This window comes from Acanthopagrus latus, chromosome 18 (assembly GCF_904848185.1).
Source record: "Acanthopagrus latus isolate v.2019 chromosome 18, fAcaLat1.1, whole genome shotgun sequence".
Classification (NCBI taxonomy): domain Eukaryota; kingdom Metazoa; phylum Chordata; class Actinopteri; order Spariformes; family Sparidae; genus Acanthopagrus; species Acanthopagrus latus.
In genome coordinates, this window is record NC_051056.1 from 1,678,404 (window position 1) to 1,701,264 (window position 22,861).

Sequence of the window (22,861 nt, forward strand, 5' to 3'; positions counted from 1 at the left end):
TTAGTTTCCTCCGCAGGGTGGCGGGGTGCTCCCTTAGAGATAGGGTGAGGAGCTCTGTCACCCGGGAGGAGCTCGGAGTAGAGCCGCTGCTCCTCCACATCGAGGAGAGCCAGCTGAGGTGGCTCGGGCATCTATGTCGGATGCCCTCTGGACGGGCCCAGGACACGCTATGTCACTCGGCTGGCCTAGGAATGCCTTGGGATCCTCCCGGAGGAGCTAGGGTAAGTGTCCGGGGTGAGGGAAGTCTGGGTGTCCCTGCTCAGGCAGCTGCCCGCGACCTGGCCCCGGATAAGCAGAAGAAAATGGATGGAAGTATGGATGGAGTTTTAACTTTGAGAATGATTGTCAGTCCCAAATAACAGTTTTCAGCCTGCTTGTTTTCTAATAATGAGCTGTGGGCCCAGAGGAAGCCACATGGGTCGGGCCCTGTCACCCACACCTGGTACTGCTGCTCGTTTACTTCAGGACTTGACTTTAATGACACCTGGTCTAAATGAAGGACAGATACGAAGATCACTGGGTCTGTCTTTAATCTGTCACAAAGATTCACTTCTCCTTTGAGACCTTGTATATGACCAGTCGTGCAAAACAAGTGAGAAAACCTTCAAAACCAGCACATGTTGGGTAACAGCTTCTCCCCTGCAGCTCTAAAGGGGATTTGCATGTTGGTCACATCACCAGGTCTTGTTTGCCTTGGCCGGCGGCGGACAGGTGTCAACATGTGTGCTGTGAGGAGAGAAGCATAAATACCTGTCATAGAGACGCTCTCAGCATCAGACGGTCTGCAGGCGGAAGACAGAAGAGAAGCTGTGAGAAGCAAACATGGTCCAACTGAGCGTCATCGTCCTCGGCTGTGAGTATCCTCTCAAATGTAGTGGAGTACATTTATAAAGTCAAGTACTTACTGACTGACTGAGTAATTGTACTTAGTTACTCTCCATGACTCCATATGTGTCACTGACTTTCTTCCTACACTTATGTTGTCATTTCTAATAATGAAGTTGGTGCTGAAGGTGAACTAATCCCAGGTGATTACCCTCACAGGGTCCAGACATGTTCACACCTTCACAACAGCATTTATTTCCAATAAACGCAATAACCCTAACAGATGATTATGTTGATGATTAGTTGTGTTACAGTGCTGGTGTTGTGTTACGGTGTTGGTGTTGTGTTACAGTGCTAGTGTTGTGTTACATTGCTGGTGTTGTGTTACAGTGCTGGTGTTGTGTTACAATGCTGTGTTGTGTTTCAGTGCTGGCTGCAGCTTGGTGTTTCTCTGGAGCTGCTGGTAAGTTTTTATCTGCTCGCTCTGCTGGAGCTCATCTACATTATTCACTGTTCTGGTGCTTTTACAGCTTTTTTAGTGGTCAATTTATGAGTGTTAATATAAATGTACTGCTGGTGTTGATGTTGTCCTTAGTTTAATTAATGTTCTGTTATCATAAATGTATCTACATGATACATGTACATGAGGTTCAACATGGCGAGGGCCGAGCTAGTTAGCATGTATATATAACGTATACATACATGATATAAACATACACATATAACATATACATACATATATGATATAAACATACACATATGATATAAACATACACATATAACATATACATACATATATGATATAAACATACACATATAACATATACATACATATATAATATATTTGACTCAAAATACAAAATAAAGACAAAAACAGAAGTGGACAAGACTCAAGAAAAAAAGAGATGGTGATGATGATGATCATGATGATCATGATGATCATCATGATCATGATGATCATGATGATCATGATGATGATGTCACTGCCTGCAGTCTGACGAATGTGTGTTTTTCACAGAGGGAAAGCGTGTCGAAGCCTGTCGCGATGATGCCGTAAATCTCCACTGTAGTAAGACAACACACTCATCTTTCTGTCCTTGTGTAACAGTCTGTTTGTCTCTTTGATTTCACCATCATTGTAACTTTAACCTGGAAACAAAAGTTTATGCACTTTCAGACACAATCCCTCATTAAGCAGTGTTTTGTGATTCTTTGAACAGATTTAACAAATGAGATAGAACATGAGAGATTCACTGATCTGATTCTGATGCCTGAGTTTGGACTCACACATTGCTCTCCAAACTTTGTAAGACTTCACTGAGTTGTTATGTATTTGTATCCAGTTTATTGCTCTGGGACACTGAGTATTAACGAACCTTTCTATAAATAGGCCACAATTAGCTGAGAGGCTTCTTTTGATCTGTCCAACCCAAAATCAAGCAAAACGTTTAAAACAACAATCATAGTGACAGTCACAATTACTGAGCTCCAGTCCAGACCATAGACACACAACTAAACAACAAGCAAACACACGCAAGCACAGACAGGACACAGTCACACAACAACTCTGCAACAACTGGTCCAAGAGGAGAAAAGACTATTGATCACACACTGTATCTTACTCTGTATCTCATGTATACACCAGTTCATGTCATATCACGTTCATGTCTGTGTGAGGCGAACTTCATGTCAAAATATCATACAAATATCAAGGAATAACCTCTGTTTTCTCTTGTGATGTGTTTATATAACTTTTGTGTGTAACACCGTGAAATTAAATGACAGCTCCTGGTCTGAGGACCAGTTCAGAGTGCACTTTCAGTGAGGCTCTTGCTGACCAGTGGGTGGTGCTAAAGTACCACTGGTGGTAGCACAGTTAGGAGCTCACTGGCCGAGGCATCACGCAGTCAGTCAAAGTGAACTGGACTAATTGACCACGAAATGCAACTTGTAACCAAATGAATGACACTTCACACTCCTCTCCTCTACAGGCAATGGCAAGAAGATAAGGCTGACATATGTTTCATTCGAGCTCGGGGGGAAAAAATGTATAAAGGGAAAACCCCAGCCAGGCTACAATTACAACAACCCCTGCCACCCGAGGACAGCTCTTTCTAATACTGTGGTGAAGCTGTAAGAAAACATCCTTTAAATGATTTATGTTTTGTCAACTTGAGGACAACAATAAGCTGGTGATTATGGGACAAATATAGGAGCAGTGAAACAAGAACTACAGCAGACATTCAGATATGCAGTCCATCTCTGGTTCTGATCACATCTCCTCTCTGTTTCCAGCTGTCAAGGCAAGCGATCCTGTAATTTCAGAGTCAATACTAGTGTGTTCAAATATTCGTGGTTATCCTGTAGAGGCCTCACCAACGTGTATGTGGAGGTGTATTTCGTCTGTGTCTGGTACGTACAGACGTACATGCACACACAAACACACACACACACACACACATATAAGTTGGCAGGATCCACCACATACAAAGTAAAAAAAAACCCATCAGTGAAGATATTTCTCTCTAATTCAATAGTAATGCTCCTTTAATCTACAGACTGCTCCTTTAATCTACTGACGCTTCCTTTAATCTAAAGATAGCTTCTTTAATCTACAGACTGAACCTTTATTCTACAGACTGCTCCTTTAAACTGCAGACTGCTCCTTTAATCTACAGACTGAACCTTTAATCTACAGACTGCTCCTTTAAACTACAGACTGTTCTTTTAATCTACAGACTGCTCCTTTAAACTACAGACTGTTCTTTTAATCTACAGACTGAACCTTTAAACTACAGACTCCCCTTTTGAACTACAGACTGCTCCTTTAATCTACAGACTGCTTCTTTATGTTGTGTTGGTGTTTCTCATCGCCGCTTGTGTTTCTCTGCAGGCGTGTGTGAAGCTCTCTCTGAGGCTTTTTCAAACTCTGTCGTTCACGGCTGTGGACAAAACGGTTTGAAGACACATCTGATCAGACTGATCAGAGGTCAGATCAGCGCTGAACCTGGGATCCTCGTCCTCTCTTTGAAGTTGTGTATTGAAATGATTTAAACATGCTCACACTGAAGGATTTAAAATGAATAAAATTAAAGTTTTCCTCTGACAGCATTTATTTTGTGTTGACTTTTATTTGTCCATGTGCAGCTTCAGTCTTCAGTTGTGCTTTATACATTATTTATTATTTCATTTCACATAATGTTGGTTTGGGGGTTGCTGTCAATCTGTCAGTTTCCCTTCACTTTATAGTGTAAGCTAGAGAGCCCCTTCAGTGCGTTGTTATCCAGTCCATTCCACTTGTTCATATAGAGAACGCCCACATCACTGAAAATCCAGTCCACGTTTTCCCTGCGACCTTGCTTGCACTCGTACCTGCAGCATGTGTACCTTGAAGCACACAGAGCGACTAGAACAGCATGAGGAGAAGAACATGAATGAAGAAGAATGGACATAAGAAGGTTCAAGCTTCCAGTTTGGGCCCTCTTAGGTTGGCAGTCCTGGTCCTCCTGGCCTGTCGTCTGCACCGCCAACAGCAGCCTCTCCATTGCTGCCACAGGTCCTTTCATTCACCCCTTTCAGAAGCATATTGCGTGCTCCCTCCTTCTTATCCATGTCAAAGAAACGATCTTTGTAACGAGCATCAACCACAGTTGCAGTGGCAAAAAGGGGTTCAGATTGCACACAATTAAGGCAATCACGAACAGCTTACAGTAGAGCACGTTTGGCTGTTTTCACACCTTTGTCAGATTCATCATCCTTGGTAAGCAGCCATGTCAGGGACACCACAGCAGGGATGACATTTGCAGCAGTGGCCTCTGCAGAGCTGATGTCCTTGGTTTAGCTGCTCAAAGGGTTGCAGTAGGGGGATCATCTTCTCCAGAATTCCCCATTGAATTGCTGTCAGTTTCTGGGTTGCAGGGAGTTAATAATCATCAGCAAATGCACTTACAGCCCTCTTCTGCTCCACCAGGCTCTCCATCATATAATAGGTGGAATTCCACCTGGTGGGCACATCTTGTTGGAGCATTTTAACAGGTATTTTGAGTTCCTTTTGTATGTCCTCAAGTTTACTGCAAGCTAGTGGTGAGTGCTTGAAGTGGCCTACCAGTCGCCTCCCCACAGCCAGAGCATCTGAAATGTTGCGGTGAGACAGGGCACCTCCGTTCACTGCAAGCTGTGAGGTGTGCGCCATGCAGGGCAGACTTAACACACCAAACTCCGCCGCAGCTTTGGCCATGTTACGTGCATTGTCTCTCACCACTACATGCACTTTCGCCTTGGGGATATTCCATTTCTCAAACATTCCTTCAACAATCAGTGCAATTCTGTCTGCCATGTGGGACCCACGGCACTCTTGAGAATGAAGCACAGCCTTCATCAACACAGTGTCCTCATCTAACCATTGTGCGGTCAAACTCAACATGCTAACCTGGTTAACGCTTGAAGACCAGATATCTGTAGTTAAGCTGATGGGTACTGCACCAGAAATTAGATTCTCGACGTGGCTGTAAACAATACTGTACAATTCAGGTAAGCACTGGTCTGAGAAATACTTGGCATGGCACAACATGGCTCGAGGAACTCCACGAGTTGGGTGAATCTGGCATCTTGAGAGAAAACGTAGGTTTTTTTCTCAGTTGACTCTTTAAGCGACAACTGCGTGGTGTTTCACCTTGTTTCCTCCTCTCATAACCAACGCTTTGCAGTCATTTCAAGTTGCAAATTTACTGTTAGTAGGTGATGCTTGGAAATACTTTCAAATCACAGACATCTCATGCACTGGGCGAGCAAGCTTGTTAGCCACGGTTAGCAACCCATGAGTTTGTGTGTTGTTGTTATACGTCATCAAGCGCACGCCTGTAAACGTCCCATGCTGCATTCATGCAGATTCAGAAATGCTGAAGCCTACAGAACAAACATCAGTTATAAAAACCTGATACCCATAATTCATGATATTACATTTTTAAGTCAGTATCGGCCAATAATATCAGAGGGACGATATTATCAGACATACCTACTAATAATAATCACTCCACCACGCCTATTGACCTGTAGGAGTCAGGGCAGAGGAGCACAGGGAGTGAGAGGGGAGAGACCTCTACTGGAGAGGTGAGTCTAAGGGATTTCACAGGATGGAGTCATTTGTGATGCAGACAGTCTTGGTATTTTATGGAACTCAGTATTAATATGAAATATGAAACATTTCAGTCAAGGTGCACCATATGATACTTATTTAACTTGAGATTTTATTGAGGAGAGTGATGATTAGAAAGTAGAGAAAGCCAAGCCAAATTAGCCTGACCCAAATATTTTCAAGAGTATGTTAATATTACTTTAATTCAAGTAACTGAGTAATATTTTTCAGGGCTTGAAATTACAACCATTTTAGTCACATATGTGCCCAAAATGTATGTATGTGCAACTTCAAAATATTTGAGAGCAAACAATTATTGTGTTGCGGGCGAAAGTCATGGCATTAGCCTCTGTGTTGATCAGTTATTAATTCAGCTCATTGTGTTTCAGTCTTGAAGGGTCAGGCAGAAGGAGATGCTGTGGGAGAAAAAGATCAACATAATGATAATAAATAATTTCTCAGTCTTTGATAGCTGTTTGTGAAATTTTGTGCTCGTACGCTACGTTTGCTCCCATCCTGTACATCTCTTGGGGGCTAAGCCTCCCCTGTCCTTAAAACCTAGTGACGCCCCTGGACTACATTATAAGCTTCCTTCTGATCACAGCCTTGGCAGCATCCCATGAAATGCTAGGAGATATTTCCTCTGGATACCAGTTTATGTTTGAATGTATGAAGGAAATGATTACTAAGATGGAGGAGAATTCCATATTTGTATTAGAAATGTTTCATTATCAATAATCCTGAAATATTCCAAAATGTACAGCACAAGCATGGCAACAAACACACACTGCACAAACAATTTACAAACAATATCTATTACAATACTCTGTACATCATTTTGGGCTATTTCAACTTAAAAGTCTGAGTTCAGTTGCTGCCTTAAATCTTTGAGTTGATTTAGTTTGGATAGTTAGCTTGCTCTACAATCTCAAAGCACACCGTATTCATATCCTATATAATGTGTTATCAAATCATGCTGTACTCATTTATGTTCATCTACTAATGCCAAATAAAAGTTAACAAAGGGTTCCCTGGAAGGTTTTCAAAGGATTGTATAGGGTCCAGAATTTGACTCTGTATTGGTAAATTAATTTGCACAAAGTTCTGATACACTACATTGAATTGCTGTCAATGATGGGAAACATTTCATTCCATTCTCACCTATTGATATTTTACAACTACTAACTTATTTCCTGAATAAATTCCTGCATAATTCATTTAACCTGCTGAACCGAACTCTGTTTCGTGTCGTCTTGTCCTTGCTGCTTCCAGAACCCTGACTCCAAAAAGAAGAGTAGTTGAGAGGCAAATGTTTTTCAATGACGTCTGTGATTTGATACCAAAATAACAAAAGCCAGTGTACAGAAAGATGCACTGAATCTGTTATAAGAGTTCATGCGTGTCCACCAGACAGTATGCAGCATTAGCACTGAAGCTCCGCATTTGATAAGCGTTTGAAAGATACTGTATTTGTACTTGTATTGATCCATAACAATACACATACAACAACAAATAATAACAACTCTGCTGTGGAGCCCTTTGTGAAAAACTTAAATAATATATGACATTCATCTATGCAGAAATGTCTTGATAGAGGAAAAGGTTTCTAGAATGCATTTTACTTTATGCAACTAAAACTATTTGAATGAGGACCTGCATCATTAAAACAAATGTCAGCTGGACATGACCAAAAGAATTTTGCTAGATCAAAAAATGTGCAAATTATTAATGAACAAATTTCTGTAACTAGCTTTAAAAATGTAAACTGTTTGATGTCTCGGTCAAACTAAATGCTATGTGCACCAAATTTGAGATCCTTGGTTGCCATATTCGCAAACCTTATATCCATATGTTCCCTGAACAGAGCTGGGTTTTCTGACATAGGACACGCCCACTTCTGCTGCACATTTCGTTCGCGAAATCACCACATATGCAAAACCTACTTTTTCCAACTCCTCCTACAGTTTAAGCGCCATCTGCCTGAAACTTTGCACTCCAGATGTGTATGATGAAAAGTTGTCAAAAGAATTTTGGCACTCCAAAAAATCTGCTAGTTATAACCAAGCAATCTTTTTTGCTAGCTTAAAAAACACATATTGTATTATATTATATTTCAGTCAAACTAAATTTTTTCAACATCAAACTTAAGTCAATTGTTCCCAATTGTTTGGTGCAATTTGGCCTATAGGTGGCACTATAACGGATGTAAATGTATTTTTGCCTTTAACTTCCACATCATAAAGAACACATTCATAAACATCATAGTCATGTATTTCCTGAATACAGCTAGGTTTTCTGACATAGGCCCCGCCCACTTCTGCTACACTTTTCCTTTGTTAAGTCACCACACTAATCAACATCAGTGCATTTTTCCTTGTCACTCTCATTTTTTGTTGCAATAATACAAATGTATGAAACAGTACTGATGTGGGGTCACTACTGAGGCCAGCCATATAGTTAAGTAACAACTGGGCAAAGTGAGCATGATTTAGTACGACAAATCCAAATCGGCACACATTCAGCCTTTTGTACTTCCAGTGCACTTCCCATTACAGCAAGTACCACGGCTCAGATGTTGGCCTGTATCCTCACTTTTGCCCTTTTGAGTCATCAGCTTTGTCATGGTGGGTATATAAGTCCAAAGGCTTCAAAGGATTGCTGAATTTCATCAAGCTTATGGCACGTTTTGTTAATTTTTGGATTCTTATTTTGTTAACAGTTCTTTCTGCTTGTTGCTTATGTAGTCTCCAGGACGGAAGCTTCTTAGCCTTTGGGCTGGTTTCATAATTCTTTTTTTAAAAAAACTAATTTTTTTCTAATTTTCAAATTTTCATTTTTTACCCCTACGTACTGCCTTACAGGCATCCCATGATATTTGGAATACTGTTCCATTGTCATTATTGTGCAAGTATTCTTTTAACTCTTCTTTTATATGATCCTTACAAACTATCATTCAATAAGCTGGTATTGAGCCTCCACAGGGTATTCTTCCTTTTATTACCTAAATGCAGAGAGATACTCCTGAGACATCGCTAACGCCCATCTATTCTATGTCTATCTGCAGTTGAAATTAAAAAAAATATTAGAATACAATATTCTGCGTGGCGAGGGGAGTTGTAGGTAAATTCCTTTTCTGTGGGGTGCAGATCCCTCCATATATTTATCACACCAGTAATTACACATTACTGAAGTTATAAAATGGAACAGCAGTTGAAGATGAAGACATGTCACACATCCATAAATATAAAAAACACATTTATTTAAAAAAAACAGTATGACCAAAGAGAAGCTCATGTTGAACTGTACAGTGCAGAGCGAAGATATAAATATCATCACAGAGAAGCTTTGGTTTCTCACTGAGGACGACTGCTCCTTTCCCACAATGCTTTGCAGTAAGTCATGTATCTCTTGTTGAAGCTACGCTAACAGTTCCTCCTGATTCCAGTCGAATATAAATCGATCAAAGACTGAAGAGACGTGAACGACAGCTTGTTAAATTCATCTCGCTGCTGCAGCTTTGACAAGTTTTCAGTGGTGAGACGGACAGGAAATGAAATGGCCTTTAAAATAGAAAAACACTAAATAATTTTTTTTTTAATCTTTAAAAACATGCACACTTAAAGGACGATTTCAGATGTTTTCAGTCTGAATTAATAGAATATTCACATGAGATGTTGATGTTTGTAATGATTCCAGTCAGCCCATCAAATACGAACAGAGCAGCTTCATCACAGATGAAAATGTGACATAAAAACTGATTTACTGTCGTTCACCACATGACCAGTGTGGGGAGTGTTTGTCACAGCCAGAATGATCAGCAGGAATCATTACAAACACATGAATACATAAAACATGTGAGTGTCACTTTAAGACAAACGTCCAACAGTCTGAACTCCTCCTTTCAGGGCGAATTAGCCTCTTTTACAATCATTTCAGTGTTAATAGCACCTTTCCCCTGCAGACGTGATGTCTGCTACAGAAAAACAACCTGCTGAATGCTCATCAAATCCTAAAATCCAACAGAAACTCTCTCATCATCTCTTCGTTCACCAGCCGACAGAACATGTTTCCACATGAGGGAGAAAAAGGTTCATTTTGGGTGAATTATTCCTGTAAACCAACAGCTTTCTTTGAGCGAGGAACAAAAACAGATTTAGATTCTTTGGTTGAACTGTTGGAGTGTAGTGTGGGCTGAGAAACCTCCAACCAAATACTTCTCTTTCATTAAAACAAGAATCGATCGTTGACTTTTTAGCTCATGTCAGTTAAACTGCTGCTATGTTCTGTTTAAATCTGTTCAAATGTTTGTGAGGAGAAACATTTATGAGAGAGGAGGTGCATCGTTCCCTCAATTGTTGGACGATGGTTGATGACGGATGCATGAATTGTGCTTTTTCTGGACTTGACATCGACCAATGAGACGGTCACGCCGTGGAGAGCTCCACCCCGCTGTCACACACCCCGCTGTCGATCTGGACATCAGCCTTCAGGTCCTGAACCTGAGACCCTCCTGCAGACAGACACACGGCTCTGTAACCAACAGGACGAGCAGAGAAACAGTCATGTGACCTCATCACGTCAGCGTCTGCTCACCTCTCCTCTCATTGGTCGTCTTTGTCTCCTGGACGTCGCGGTGACGTAGTGCCTCCTCCAGGACGCCAAGTGCTTCGCACTCTCCAACGGACCTCAGTCCAGCCAACAGGTCAGAGACCGTCCCACCTGAAACCTGCAGGATACAAACATCCTGTCAGATCTGATCTTTACAAGAATATCTAGGACATGAAGGAACAGCCAGTCATCAGTGCTGCCCTCTGGCTGTCAGGGGTTTTAATAACTCCTCTCACTGCAGTGATATGTACAATCTTACAGTTGCTCCCTCTGCATCAGAAACTACAACAACAGCTGTGTGCAATAATAAAAGAACTGAAGATTTAATGAAATTCATTTCCCCAAGTAAGTAATTTCTTTAAGCACAACTGAGTGACACACGACAATCTGAGGACCATGCTAGATTCAGCCGTCATGCGACTGTGTGTGGGTGTCAGTGGCGGCTGGTGACTGAAAAAATTGGGGAGGACAGGAGGAAAACTAGTCCACGGTGTCATGTTATTTTATACAAGTCAACAACTTATCCCTACTTTCTTACATTCAATGAAAATTAAGCAATAAAACAATCAGACTTCTTTAAAAACATTTTATTAAATGGCAAAAGGCTGTTGACATCAGGACCATGAGAGAGGAGCAGAGAGGCTGTTGACATCAGGACCATGAGATGCACAGTGGGCTAATATACAAGACAAAATAAATACCAATGTGTACCCCTTCTGGGATTAGATCCCCAGTCACCTGTGTGGCAGGCAGCTGCTCTACCACTGTGCTACCATAGCAGTCACTGTACATAATTCATGACAGCACAGAACATCACACTCATCATTCATCACAGTCGCCCAAAACAACTATGTTGCTGCTCTGTATTGTGTCGCGGTCGTGCCGCTAATGTTTTGTCCTCCAGCAGGACGCACGAAACGAAAACTATGAATTATCTTTCTGACTGCTTCTCTCTGATTTCTCTGAACAGTTTTTTTTCCTTTCAGAAATTTGCTTATATTTCCTTTGAAACCGATTCCAATATCGCTGAAAACTCGAAGCCCGAGCATGGCTGGCAGTGAAAGCTGTAAAATACATAGAAGTATTTTTTGTTTACGGTTGTATAAATGTGAGAATGAAATTTGGGAACTGTTTTTGGACCAACCTGCTGTCAATCTTGTATTCTGGTTGCTGATTGGTAAGTGAGGATGTCCTCCCTTAGCGCGTCATTTTACGTGTCTTAGCCAATCATAGATCAGCATGAAAAAATCCTAAATGCATTGAGTGAATGGAAGGAGATCCTCCCACGGAGGACAGAAGCCCTCCGTCCTCCTCTAGCCTCCACCTTCCTGCTCCCTGCTCCTCTCACAGACTGCTCTGTCTCCTCCGTCTGCAGCTCAAGCTGTTCAACCGTTTTAAGTGGATTTTCTTCCAAAGAAGAAACTTCTTTTTATTTTATATTTTTTATATTTTTATATATATATATATATATATATATATATATATATATATATATATATATATATATATATATATATATACACACATACACACACACACACACACATACAATTTTATAAATGATACTGAGATTTGGTAATGATTTATTTCAACCAGTTACTCTTTCTTAAAAGAAAAAAATAAAATTGATCTTCCTCTTGCCTCTCAAAAATAGAGGACCAACCTCCTCTGCCTCTATGGACGAGCCTCCTCTGGTGGGTGTGTGTGTGTGTGTGTGTGTGTGTGTGTGTGTGTGTGTGTGTACCTCGTAGCTGTCCAGCAGTGTCTTGGCTGGGGAGGGGCTCAGTCTGAAGGCCGTGTTGAGGATGCCCAGACCCAGACTGTGAGCCAGACTCTCCCAGCATCCTTCACTCTCCAGAGCGCCACACAGCTGCTGCTTCACCTCCACGTCCAGACTCACCAGGTCACCTGAACACACACAAAAACAAAAATCTAAATGATGTTTAAACTCAGTGTGAAGCTTCTTCTTCACTGAACCTGATCGATGTTCTGTTTTAATAATGACTTGTGTTCCTTCTTCTGGTTCAGTGTAGATCAGCTCATTTAGATGTGAAATGATGTTACATTACTGAATTTAAATGTGTTAAAACAATGAGTCGATAAGTAGATTGTCAGTTTGATTCTTATAAATGTCTAGGTTCAGATGTTTTCATTAAATAAGACTATTTTTGTACTGAAGTTGTCAGGAATCAGATGTGTTTTTTATATATATATATATATATATATATAATATATATATATATATATATATATATATATATATATATATATATATATATATATATATATATCAACAATATGAGCAAAGGGTCGGCATGAGGCTTCTAAAGGTCCACTTGAACAGGTCTGGTGTAGACGGATGTATTAAAAAGAACAGTGTTTCACGTTTGAAATCTCCCAACTTTTCAAAAAGGCACTGGCGACATCATCACTACTTTTTTTCAAGCAACCAATCATATGTTTGATGGGTTGGGACTTGTCACCCGTTGCCCTGGTAATCAAAATGGAGGAGAAGCTTGTTCTGGCTGTGTCTGTCTGTCCCGAGCTTTATTAGACAAAGACAGAAAAGTCCATTTATTGGAGTAGACTGTCTGCAGACTGTTTCTGGTAAGTGTTGTGTTTTTGTCACCCTGAATCTTGTAATCAGCTGTGTTGACAGCCCTCTGTTACCATAGCATTAGCAAGTGTCACTCAAAACCAACGTGCAGGGTTTTGTCTCTTCGCCTGCGTGGACACTTTACACTTCACTCAGACAAACTGCTGGCATGAAGGAATCAGAGTTCAGGTTCAAATCTAAGACTGTCAATCAGTTTTACAGGTCTGATATCTTTAGACAGGCTCACAGTCACAGGTCAGTCACACTCATGTTTCATATATTTCTCTAATTCTTTGTCAGATTTCCTCAGTTTTCCATTTTTTGCTTTATAACTCTTGCAGTATGAGCATCAGTGTTTCAGAGAGTAAACTCACCCGGAGGAGGAGACAGCGGTCTGTGTGGAGACTTTGGTTCATATTCTTTACCATTCAGAAGCTCCAACACCTGCAAACACACACACACACACACACACACACACACACACACACACACACATTCTTGTACTTGCTGCATAGTGAGGTCCGGTGAAAAAGACTCACAAAGCGAGGACCGGCACTTCCACGCTACAGACCAACATAAAAATAGCATTTCTTGACAGTAGAGGGCACCCTTAACCTATACACCACCTTAGATTTTGTGAAAGACAAAGTTTCAGATAAAAGATTTTAACCACCAAAGTGGGGACCAGAAACTTAGTTTGTGAGATTATTGTTTTACAGTATTTCACTGGGATTATTGACTGAGATATGCTTACTCTAGGCCTACTGAGGACAGGTTTGGCATAATTCCATGGTATAATACTCTGTTCTTACCTTATGAAATTATGAAATGCTTAATTTTAGAAAATGTAATCCTCAATAGCCAGTTTCGTTCGTTATAAATTTACTGTCATTAAGCGAATTTTTAAATTGGGTTTATTTTTGATATTTGATTGCTGAAATTCATGAAAAAAAAAAAAGACAAATCAGCAAGGCCCCACATAATTGTACATTTTATTGCAAACATTGCAAAGAAAAGCTTCTTTCATAAATTGTCAGTTGTTCTCAGAGAAACAACAGAAACATAATACTGCCAACTCGATACAACATTTCAACATTGGCAACTTGTAGCCAGCAGCGTGGTTCTTAGTGAACAGATCTGCATCATATCCCTTAACACTAGGTAACTTTATGAATAACAGACTCCTTTTTCTACCCATATTCTGGTGTTAAATATAGGAGACTCTTTACCAATGCAGAGCAGGCAGTCATCTTTTGCTGGTACTTTCCTGAGAGCTACAAACTGTCATCCTCCGCTTGACAGCAGTTCTCTCCTCAGCAGAACAGGGTCTCTTTCTGTGCACTTTTGAAGCACCTAGAAATCGGAACACAGAGTTAACTGCTGGATATGTTTACCATTTTAAAATCATCCTTCATTAAAACAAAATTACACAACATATGTAAGTGCTAATTTGCAAAGCAAAGCAAAATAAACCAGCAGGCCTATTTTAAAGAAATTATAGCTAATAGCTGAGCTCAGGTAATAAAAAGCCTCTGTGATCAATCCAACATGTATCTTCTCTAAATAAGTTGGAGAAATAGTCACTGTTTGATCCCTACCTCCTTGTCTCCATTAGTGAATGAAGAACAGAATTCTTACTGTACATGGGTTACTGAGACATATGCATTATTTATAAGTGTAATTATGTCAAAATGAAAGGGCTACAAAATTTCAGCAGAGATTTCAACAAAGCTCATAGGAGGTAGTTGATTCATACAGTGAAGAACATAAGTAATTAAGCAGCTATCAAGAGTGGGAATATCTCCTCTGTTTGTTAGAAGCGGATACATGGAAAGACAACCAATAAAATATATTAAGCCAATTGATATTTTTAATTCATGAATATAAAAGTCTGATCTCCTCTCACTTTTATCATAATTTTAGATTATACCTAAAATGTCTAACTTTCATGTAATAATTGTGACATTCAATCTTTAACTAATCTCTTATCATGGTTGATATTGTCTTTACCACGTCTTCATCTCTTCAAATTTTGAGGTTGTTCTGAGGCTCAAAAGAAAATTCTTGCTTTTAGAGAATTACCAGTTTTAACAGCAGCAGCAATCACACTCTTCATCATCACTCTCCTCCTCCTCCTCCTCCTCCTCCTCCTCCTCATCATCATCATCATCATCATCATGTCCTCGTGTAGTCACAGCTTCCCATCGGTACTCAACAGTAGAACTTCCATCTGTAAGACAGCACACGTTAGTACAGACTCAGAGACATATACAGTAAGTTTAAGCACATGATTTGATCCATTGTGAGCTGGTTACAACACCATCATAAGCATCAAACATTTCAGCAATATATTTAGGGCCCAGACCATTTAACGACTTCTAGGCAATAACTTAAACATTAAATTTGATTGCACATCTGACTGAATTTCAGAGTAAAGAACTGATAACTGGTGTAATGTGCTTTTTCTGTCTAGTGTTCACAATGCCATCACTTACCCTCATCATCAAAACCCTCATCACCAGCATCATTATGTCTTCGTGTAGTTACAGCTTCCTGTCGGTGCTCAACAAGGGAACTTGTAGGGGTCGGACTTGGCAGATCTCCACCTGTAAGACAGCAGATGGTAATAGACAGACATCTACAATCAGCATGTCAGCAATATATTTAGGGCCCAGACCATTTAATGACTGGTGGGCATTAATGAAAACATCACATTTAATTGCACATCTGACTGGATGTCAGAGGAAAGACCTGAAAACTGGTGTGGTGTGCTCTTTGCATCTAGTTTTCACAATGCCAGGGCATCTACAATCAGTTTGAGCACATGATTTGATCCATTGTGAGCTGGTTACAACACCATCATAAGAATCAAACATTTCAGCAATATATTTAGTGACTCTCAGGCAATAAGTAAAACAGATATGAGTATAGAGACATCTACTATTAGTCCACTTGCACTTATGATTTTGAATGACTACATTTTCTTGCCCACTTAACATGAAGAATAGCAGTGGAGACCTAGGCTATAGGATGCCACGCGAAATACTTCTGATTGGAGAATTTTTTTTGATACTTCTGTATCACAGTAGTCTGCATTACTGAAGGTACTGTATGTATTGAGAATAACCTAGATGTGGTTCTTCTTTTGCCTGTAATGCAGCTGCATGTCATTATTTGCCCAATATGTGGTCTGATTACAAGTAATAAGTAATAAACACTATAATCCTCTACAAGCTATCAAATCACTTGGCAAACTGCTAAGCTGAACAGTAACTGAGTAACTGAGTAACATCAGAGTTAAACAATAAAAACTGCTGAATTACTCTGAAAGTTGCTAAGAGAGAGTCATGAATGCTCAAGCTGAACTACTGTACATTCAAATAGGTTTTTTTAAATAATATATGTATTACTTACCATTATTTTCTTCTAGTTGTCTGTCTGAAAATGATGTCTGGCTCACTTTGACTCCTCTTGAACCCTTGGCTGAGGTGGCTTCATGTTCCTTACCTATGAAAATGTTTCAAGGAAAACAAGAAACTGAATCTTACAGGTGTAAAATTAAATGTCAATGTTGCTGTGGCAATTCCCATAAATAACAAAACAGACAAATATGTCTCACAATAGAGCACATATCATTATGTGTTAATTACAATATATATATTAAACAAAAAGTGCTAAATTACTTAAAATACAAAGTGAATAGTCAATACTAACATACCAAAGACCATAGGGTCCAAAGTGCTCAGTCTTCCCTTTAAATGTCACACACAAACCAATAATCACAGTGTTAACAGCAGATCATTTAACTGACATTATCTCAGGTCAAAGACTACTGTGATACAGACTGTGCTCTGATATTCAGAAGTAGATGTATGAACTAACTGAACAGCCTGCTTAACACATCAAAACATTTCATCATGAAGGAGACTAAGGTTTCAATCAAAATCTAAAATTATATCATTAGATTTGAGTGTTGAGGTTCATGAATTTAGTAGAGGCAGACCAACCTAAAAACATGTTACTGAATCAGGAGAAGGTGTCAGAGTGACAGGATGCAGTAACCACAGTAACTCGCACACACACCTTCCGTGCGCACAGCATGGGACCAGCAACATGTGAACAAATTATATAAAATACAACAGCAACTTTCCAGCCTTTGTGTGATGATTGAGTAAGTCCCTGCTGAGACTGCAGCCTGGGACAGAACATATTTAGCTCCTCCAGGAGGTGCACCCAAATTTTATGTTTGAAAAAATTAACACAGACCAAATCGATTTCAGTAAATACACCAGTACTGTTACATTTTCAAGCAAAACAGCCTTTGATAAGACTTGAAAATAATATAGTGTAAAGACGAAGTATGATTCATTAAAAAGCACTGTTTCCCCTACCATTCATAAAAAGAAAAGCATTTTATTAGTGGAATCTAACATATGACATAACACTATCTGACAATATTAATTAATTGTTGGTCCATATAAAGCCCAAGCAGATAAACCAGTCAGGGGACAAAGCCTGCACGGTCCAAAATTAACACCAGCCAAGCACTATATGTGAGAAAATCTGTAGAATAACGCCACAGTGTAGAGAATAAAAACTGTTTTGGTGTCATTTATAAGCTCCTATTTCAATCTCTCCTATGCTGTCTGTGTCCGGGTTTCACAGCTCACATAAGCCCCGGAGCTTCATGTTGCCTTCATGTGCACATCAGTTTTACCACATTGCAGTTGTCAGATTTTATGAAGACTGACCTGTGTCGAACTGACCTGTGTCTGGCTGTGCTAACACTGCTTAACGTAGTAGCTTCCTCACAGTTCCTGTTAGCCTTGTGCTTAGCTTCGCATCAGCTATGCTAATGTACAGTCTAGCTAGCATGCTCTCTTCATCACCGCTGAACCACGCAGTTATACTCGTTAACCACAATCACACTTTCATCTCAAACACACCACTTGCAAACAGCCAGACATAGGAAAAAAAAAAGGCTTACCTCGGTTACTGCATAATTCAGCTTGCATTTTCAATGATGAATACTGGTTGTCTTTCCATGTAATAGTTTTTCTCCTCCGTTTCACTGTCTCCATGACGTGCAGCTGGACAGCATAGTCTTGCTGCTGACCGAAGTTTCACCTTGATACTTGGGCTCATGGAGAGCTCTGATTGGCTGAATCTTAATTTGCACATTCCAGAAGTGGGGGGAGGGGTGGGAGAAGCATGAGCAGAGCATGCCCTTTTCTCTTGCTCAGTAAAAGAGAGTTGCCTGAAAGCTGGAGAAGGATTTAGATTTTTCTCTGGCTTTGAATAAATATAAAATGTAATCACATTTTCCCAAAACCAGATAAAGTTGCCCAGATTGTACAAAATAGACCCAATATTTATCTCAGAAGAATTACTTTTTTAACTTTATTTTATTTTATTTTTTAGATAACAGTATCAATATTATTGGGCTTTTTTCATTTCACCAAAGCTGAGCAAAACAGGAAAAAATCTTGTTCTAATCAAGCAGCATCCAATAGCAATTCAATTTCCATAGACCCCCATGTTAAAATGCCAAACTTCACAGTAGAAATAAATATATTTACAGCCTAGCACAAAAAATGTTTTTGGTCTCTAGAACACAAATTATTTTATAACTCACTCATTTAAATTATATTAAGGCTGAATATTAAGGTTCTGAATAATAAGGAGCGTCACAGTTTCACCAAGCCAACCAGGAGTACTCATCAGCATTTTAGTGGTGTCAGTGCTTTTTGGATAATTTTTCCTGCAAATATTGAACAAATAACAAAGCTTGCTGTGTGGTTACTTTTATCACAGAGTAGTACAGCCTATTACTTTGCTGAGTGGAGCAGAGAGACAGACGCTGGCACAGACAGAGCTGACAGTCGGGGAGCTGCAGAGAGAAGCTTCAGGAGGGGGAGACTCCTCTACCAAAGCTTTGTCCTCCACAACTCCCCAACTGTCTGTCTCTACTCTCTGTTGGGTCTGCTGGAGTGGAGTGGGGGAAAAGACACTGGAGAATAACATCCGGATCTTCTGGTTAATTTCAATTAGCTAACTTGCTGTGAACACAAGCACAAACTCTGCTGTTGCACACTAGATAACAGTTAATGTACGTCATGGTATTCTGGCAGTTGGCAAATAAACCCGCTGTCAAACTCGTGCAAGTAACTATGCTTTGTCTGATGACATTGTGTAACACTTCATATATGGTGAGAGCAGGGCATGATGTCAAAGTCACCTCCTGTTTGCTTGTTGCAGAGTTGCCACTGACAGTGCGTTGTTTTTAAAAAGACTTTACATTTGATAAATGCCAGGACTCAACTGTATGAAACACTGCAAAAGGAAGTCATCCTGCGACACACACTTGCTGCTAACGCCATATATGTTAAACAGCTGTTAATGACCCCTTACATAATGAATTGTTCCAGATTGATTTTAAAATTGATCAGATTGTTACATAACAAATAGCTGATTATAAGGTCCTTATTTCCTTAGTAGTAATTGTTTTGTGTAACCTGCATTCAAGCATACTGGTCACGACATCACGTTGCTTCATCCTTTAGCCCTATATGTTATAAATCACATTATTTCAGATCAAGTATTCATCGATGATGTAATTCATTCATTTTTTATACCAAATTGACTAGATTGACAGAGCTTCCTTCATTACAGTGGGTTATTTAACTGAAATACTCAGTTTGAGATGGGCTTTCTTTCCCAATTTGTTAGGTCACGTCATTTCATCCTTTAGCTGATTTTAGAAATCATTCAAATATTCACACAATGTTCATTTCATTTATGAGAATGCATTGTGGCTGGGATACTTGATGGTGCAGACTCCAAAGCAAAACTGACACAGAGTAGGCAAGGTAACAGTGTTGACTGACAGCAAAGTTCGGTACATGGACAAAAGGCAAACTGGCAACAGACACGGGAAACACAGGGACTATAAACATACACACGAGGTAATAAGGTGAAAGTAATCAGGGTGGGGGAAGACAATCAGGGAGGAGGAAAAAACCACACAAGCAGGGAAGGGGGAATCTGAAACAAGGAGAGGTAAATACACGATAACTGAATATTGGCATGGAGATGTCTTCAGGGTGGGAGTCTCATCATACCTGTAAGTTTTGGGGCAGATTCCATCATGTACAGCTGAGTTATAACAGCTTCCTTCTTTTGCTTGCGAAACATCAAAGTTCACCACCCATGCCCTTCAACAAAATCTCAAGCTTTGACCAACTTTTGACCTCTTATGATGGCACATTCCACAGAAATGTGAGGGCATATTTTTCACTTCACGACAACACGTAGCCCTCATTTTGCTGAACGCAACAGTGCCCTGGGTGTCCTTCTTACTTGAGTGGTTCAGGAGTTATGGAGGTAAAAGTTTTCATGGTTCACTTTGCATGATGACCTCCTGACCTTTCAAACATAAAGGCCCATAACTTAGGAATTGAAGGGGCTAGGGACATGGATCAGACTGGTCTTGAAAACCCTCCAGGAGCTCTACAAACATTTGTCAGAACCAGGTCTGTAGCCCAGTGTTTTAGGGCTAAGCTCCAGTTTGGGTTAGGGGGTTAGGACTACTGCTTGTCCACTGCACTCAAATCAATCTCTCCACAATCTCAGCAGTAATTATTGATGCAGATGGATTTGAGGGTGGAGTGGTGGACTGTGCTGTGTGTGTTGGAAGTATTAATGACCAGTTCTCTGTTTTTTTTCAGCTGTACATAGCTGTCCATCCATCATCGTGTGAAGTGGGCAATGGAAATTTTGATAGCTTAACGAGTTATCATCACTGAGGAATGCAAGTATAGCAGTGTGTCACCAGAATATTTAGAATAGGTTGTGATGGGTGAGGGACAGAGGGACTCGGTCTACAAATGACTTGAAGATCACAGGCTTGATCCATAACAACAACAAGATGGCACACAGAGATGAGGTGCAAAACCTGACAATTTGATGTGCCACCAGTTATCTATGTTGAACAACAAGAAGACAAAGGAGATTATATTGGACTTCAGGAGGAAGTGGAAAAATCATAACCCAGTTTTAATCAGTAGTGAAGCAGTGGAGAGTGTCTCCAGTTTTAAATTTCTGGGGGTGAACAGTACTGAAGAACTCTCTGGGCCTGTCATACATTTACTGTCATTGGGAAGGTACAACAGCATCTCTTCTTGAGGAAGCTGAGGAGAGCTGGTTTGCCACACATCTAAATCTGAATCCTTAATGCCAGTTATGTCATTTGTTAGCAACAAAGTTATTTTCATGTAAAGCTCACTCTCTTAGGGGCAGTGTCCACCCATTTTGCCATGCCTGTGCCTTAAATCCATATTAAATGAACATTTCTCCAATCATCAAATTTTGTGCAAAGTTTCATGAGTTGACAGGCATCTTTAGTCTCTCCCAAAAGCCACTTACTTTAAGGTGAAAAGAAAGAAAGAAAGAAAGATGGAAGGAAAGATAATCAGAGCAATTTCAAGAGGGTCCATGCACTTTCAGTGCTCAGGACCTAGTAAGCTCAATAAATATATTAATCTACATTTAATTATTTTCAAAAAACAATAAGAATTGCAAATGTCAAGTACAAAACTATTTATTATAGCTGTAAGCACAACATAACAGAGGACTACATGCTTTGCAGTTGTGGAATAATTTGGGTGCAGTACCAGAAAATCGCCTGTAGTGGGAGCCAGAGAGCAAAACTGTGTGAAAATCCGGAGTGGAAAAACGGATTCTTGCACCAAAATGAGGACTTTTGAGAGAAACAGAGTATAGCATGTTTACAACCTTAGGAAGTGATTTCAGTGAAAACAAAGTGAGGACCGGCCAAAATGTCCTCACTTCCCAAAAATGACCTCACTTTGTTGGTTAAAAACTCATTCTGGTCCTCAGTATGTGGTAAGTACAAGAACACACACACACACACACACACACACACACACACACACACACACACACACACTTGAGTGATGGTGTAAATAAGCAGATAGCTTCAGAGGTTCTGCTTTGCTCTCTGGCAGTTAAAATTTATTCCCGTAGCTTTTAAACTGTTAATCTGAGTGAATCTTTTTAAAGGGAGTTTGAAAAGAACTACTGAGGAAAATTTTGATTCTATAAGATTTGACTCTATTGATGTGGTTAGAACAGAGTTGTTTTGATTTAGTTTTTATAGTTTAAAAAGTTGTTCTAACATAATGTAATATCATTTTATTTATGTCTTTATTATTTTCAATATTTTAATCAGGTTTTTTCAATCTAAATAGGAGCACAAGTTTGTGAGACAAGTTTATTTTTTGTCAGTGCGAAGTTAAAAGAGGAACACTTTGTGATGCGCTGTGAACAACTAAGACCAAACTCTGAATATTGTCATCTCACTTTAGTTACTTTCTAGGTTAACAGGAAGAAAACTGTTCAGATGTTTTTTAACACCTACTTTAGTTTTATTTCACTTTCATTAAGTTTGGTGAGTAGTGCTCAACCTGTAACCCAACAGTGATGTGAGAGTGTGCTGACATCCTGATGGAGATGATAGGTTTGAATCACTGAGGATTTTCAGGAGGTTTCTCTTCAAACTAGAGTTGGGATCAGGCTCTTATTTTGAAAGAACATGTGTTTATTTCCTCTGAAGAACAGGAAGTGTCAACCAAGAGACTGCAGCTTCCCATCAGGTGTCAGTTAACCAGCTTCTGTAC

General features: G+C 39.9%; 1 protein-coding gene and 1 long non-coding RNA gene across 6 annotated transcripts in view; both read right to left on the reverse strand.

The window, feature by feature from the left end:
• Window positions 1-9,197: 9,197 nt before the first annotated feature.
• Window positions 9,198-22,861, reverse strand: part of nfkb1 (nuclear factor of kappa light polypeptide gene enhancer in B-cells 1) — a 50,812-nt gene continuing 37,148 nt past the window's right edge. For all 5 annotated transcript variants that reach the window (XM_037076756.1, XM_037076755.1, XM_037076754.1 and 2 more), the window contains exons 21-24: window positions 13,538-13,607; window positions 12,312-12,475; window positions 10,553-10,685; window positions 9,198-10,469 (exon numbers count right to left, since the gene is read on the reverse strand). In XM_037076756.1, the coding sequence (XP_036932651.1) occupies window positions 10,384-10,469; window positions 10,553-10,685; window positions 12,312-12,475; window positions 13,538-13,607 (453 nt within the window). In that variant the 3' untranslated portion in view covers window positions 9,198-10,383. The remainder of the gene's footprint in view (window positions 10,470-10,552; window positions 10,686-12,311; window positions 12,476-13,537; window positions 13,608-22,861) is intronic.
• On the reverse strand, window positions 13,617-22,852 carry LOC119007233. Its single transcript, XR_005071074.1, has 4 exons — window positions 16,578-22,852; window positions 15,659-15,769; window positions 15,246-15,393; window positions 13,617-14,516 (listed from the first exon to the last, which is right to left on the reverse strand). It is a non-coding gene; the product is annotated as an uncharacterized LOC119007233 (long non-coding RNA).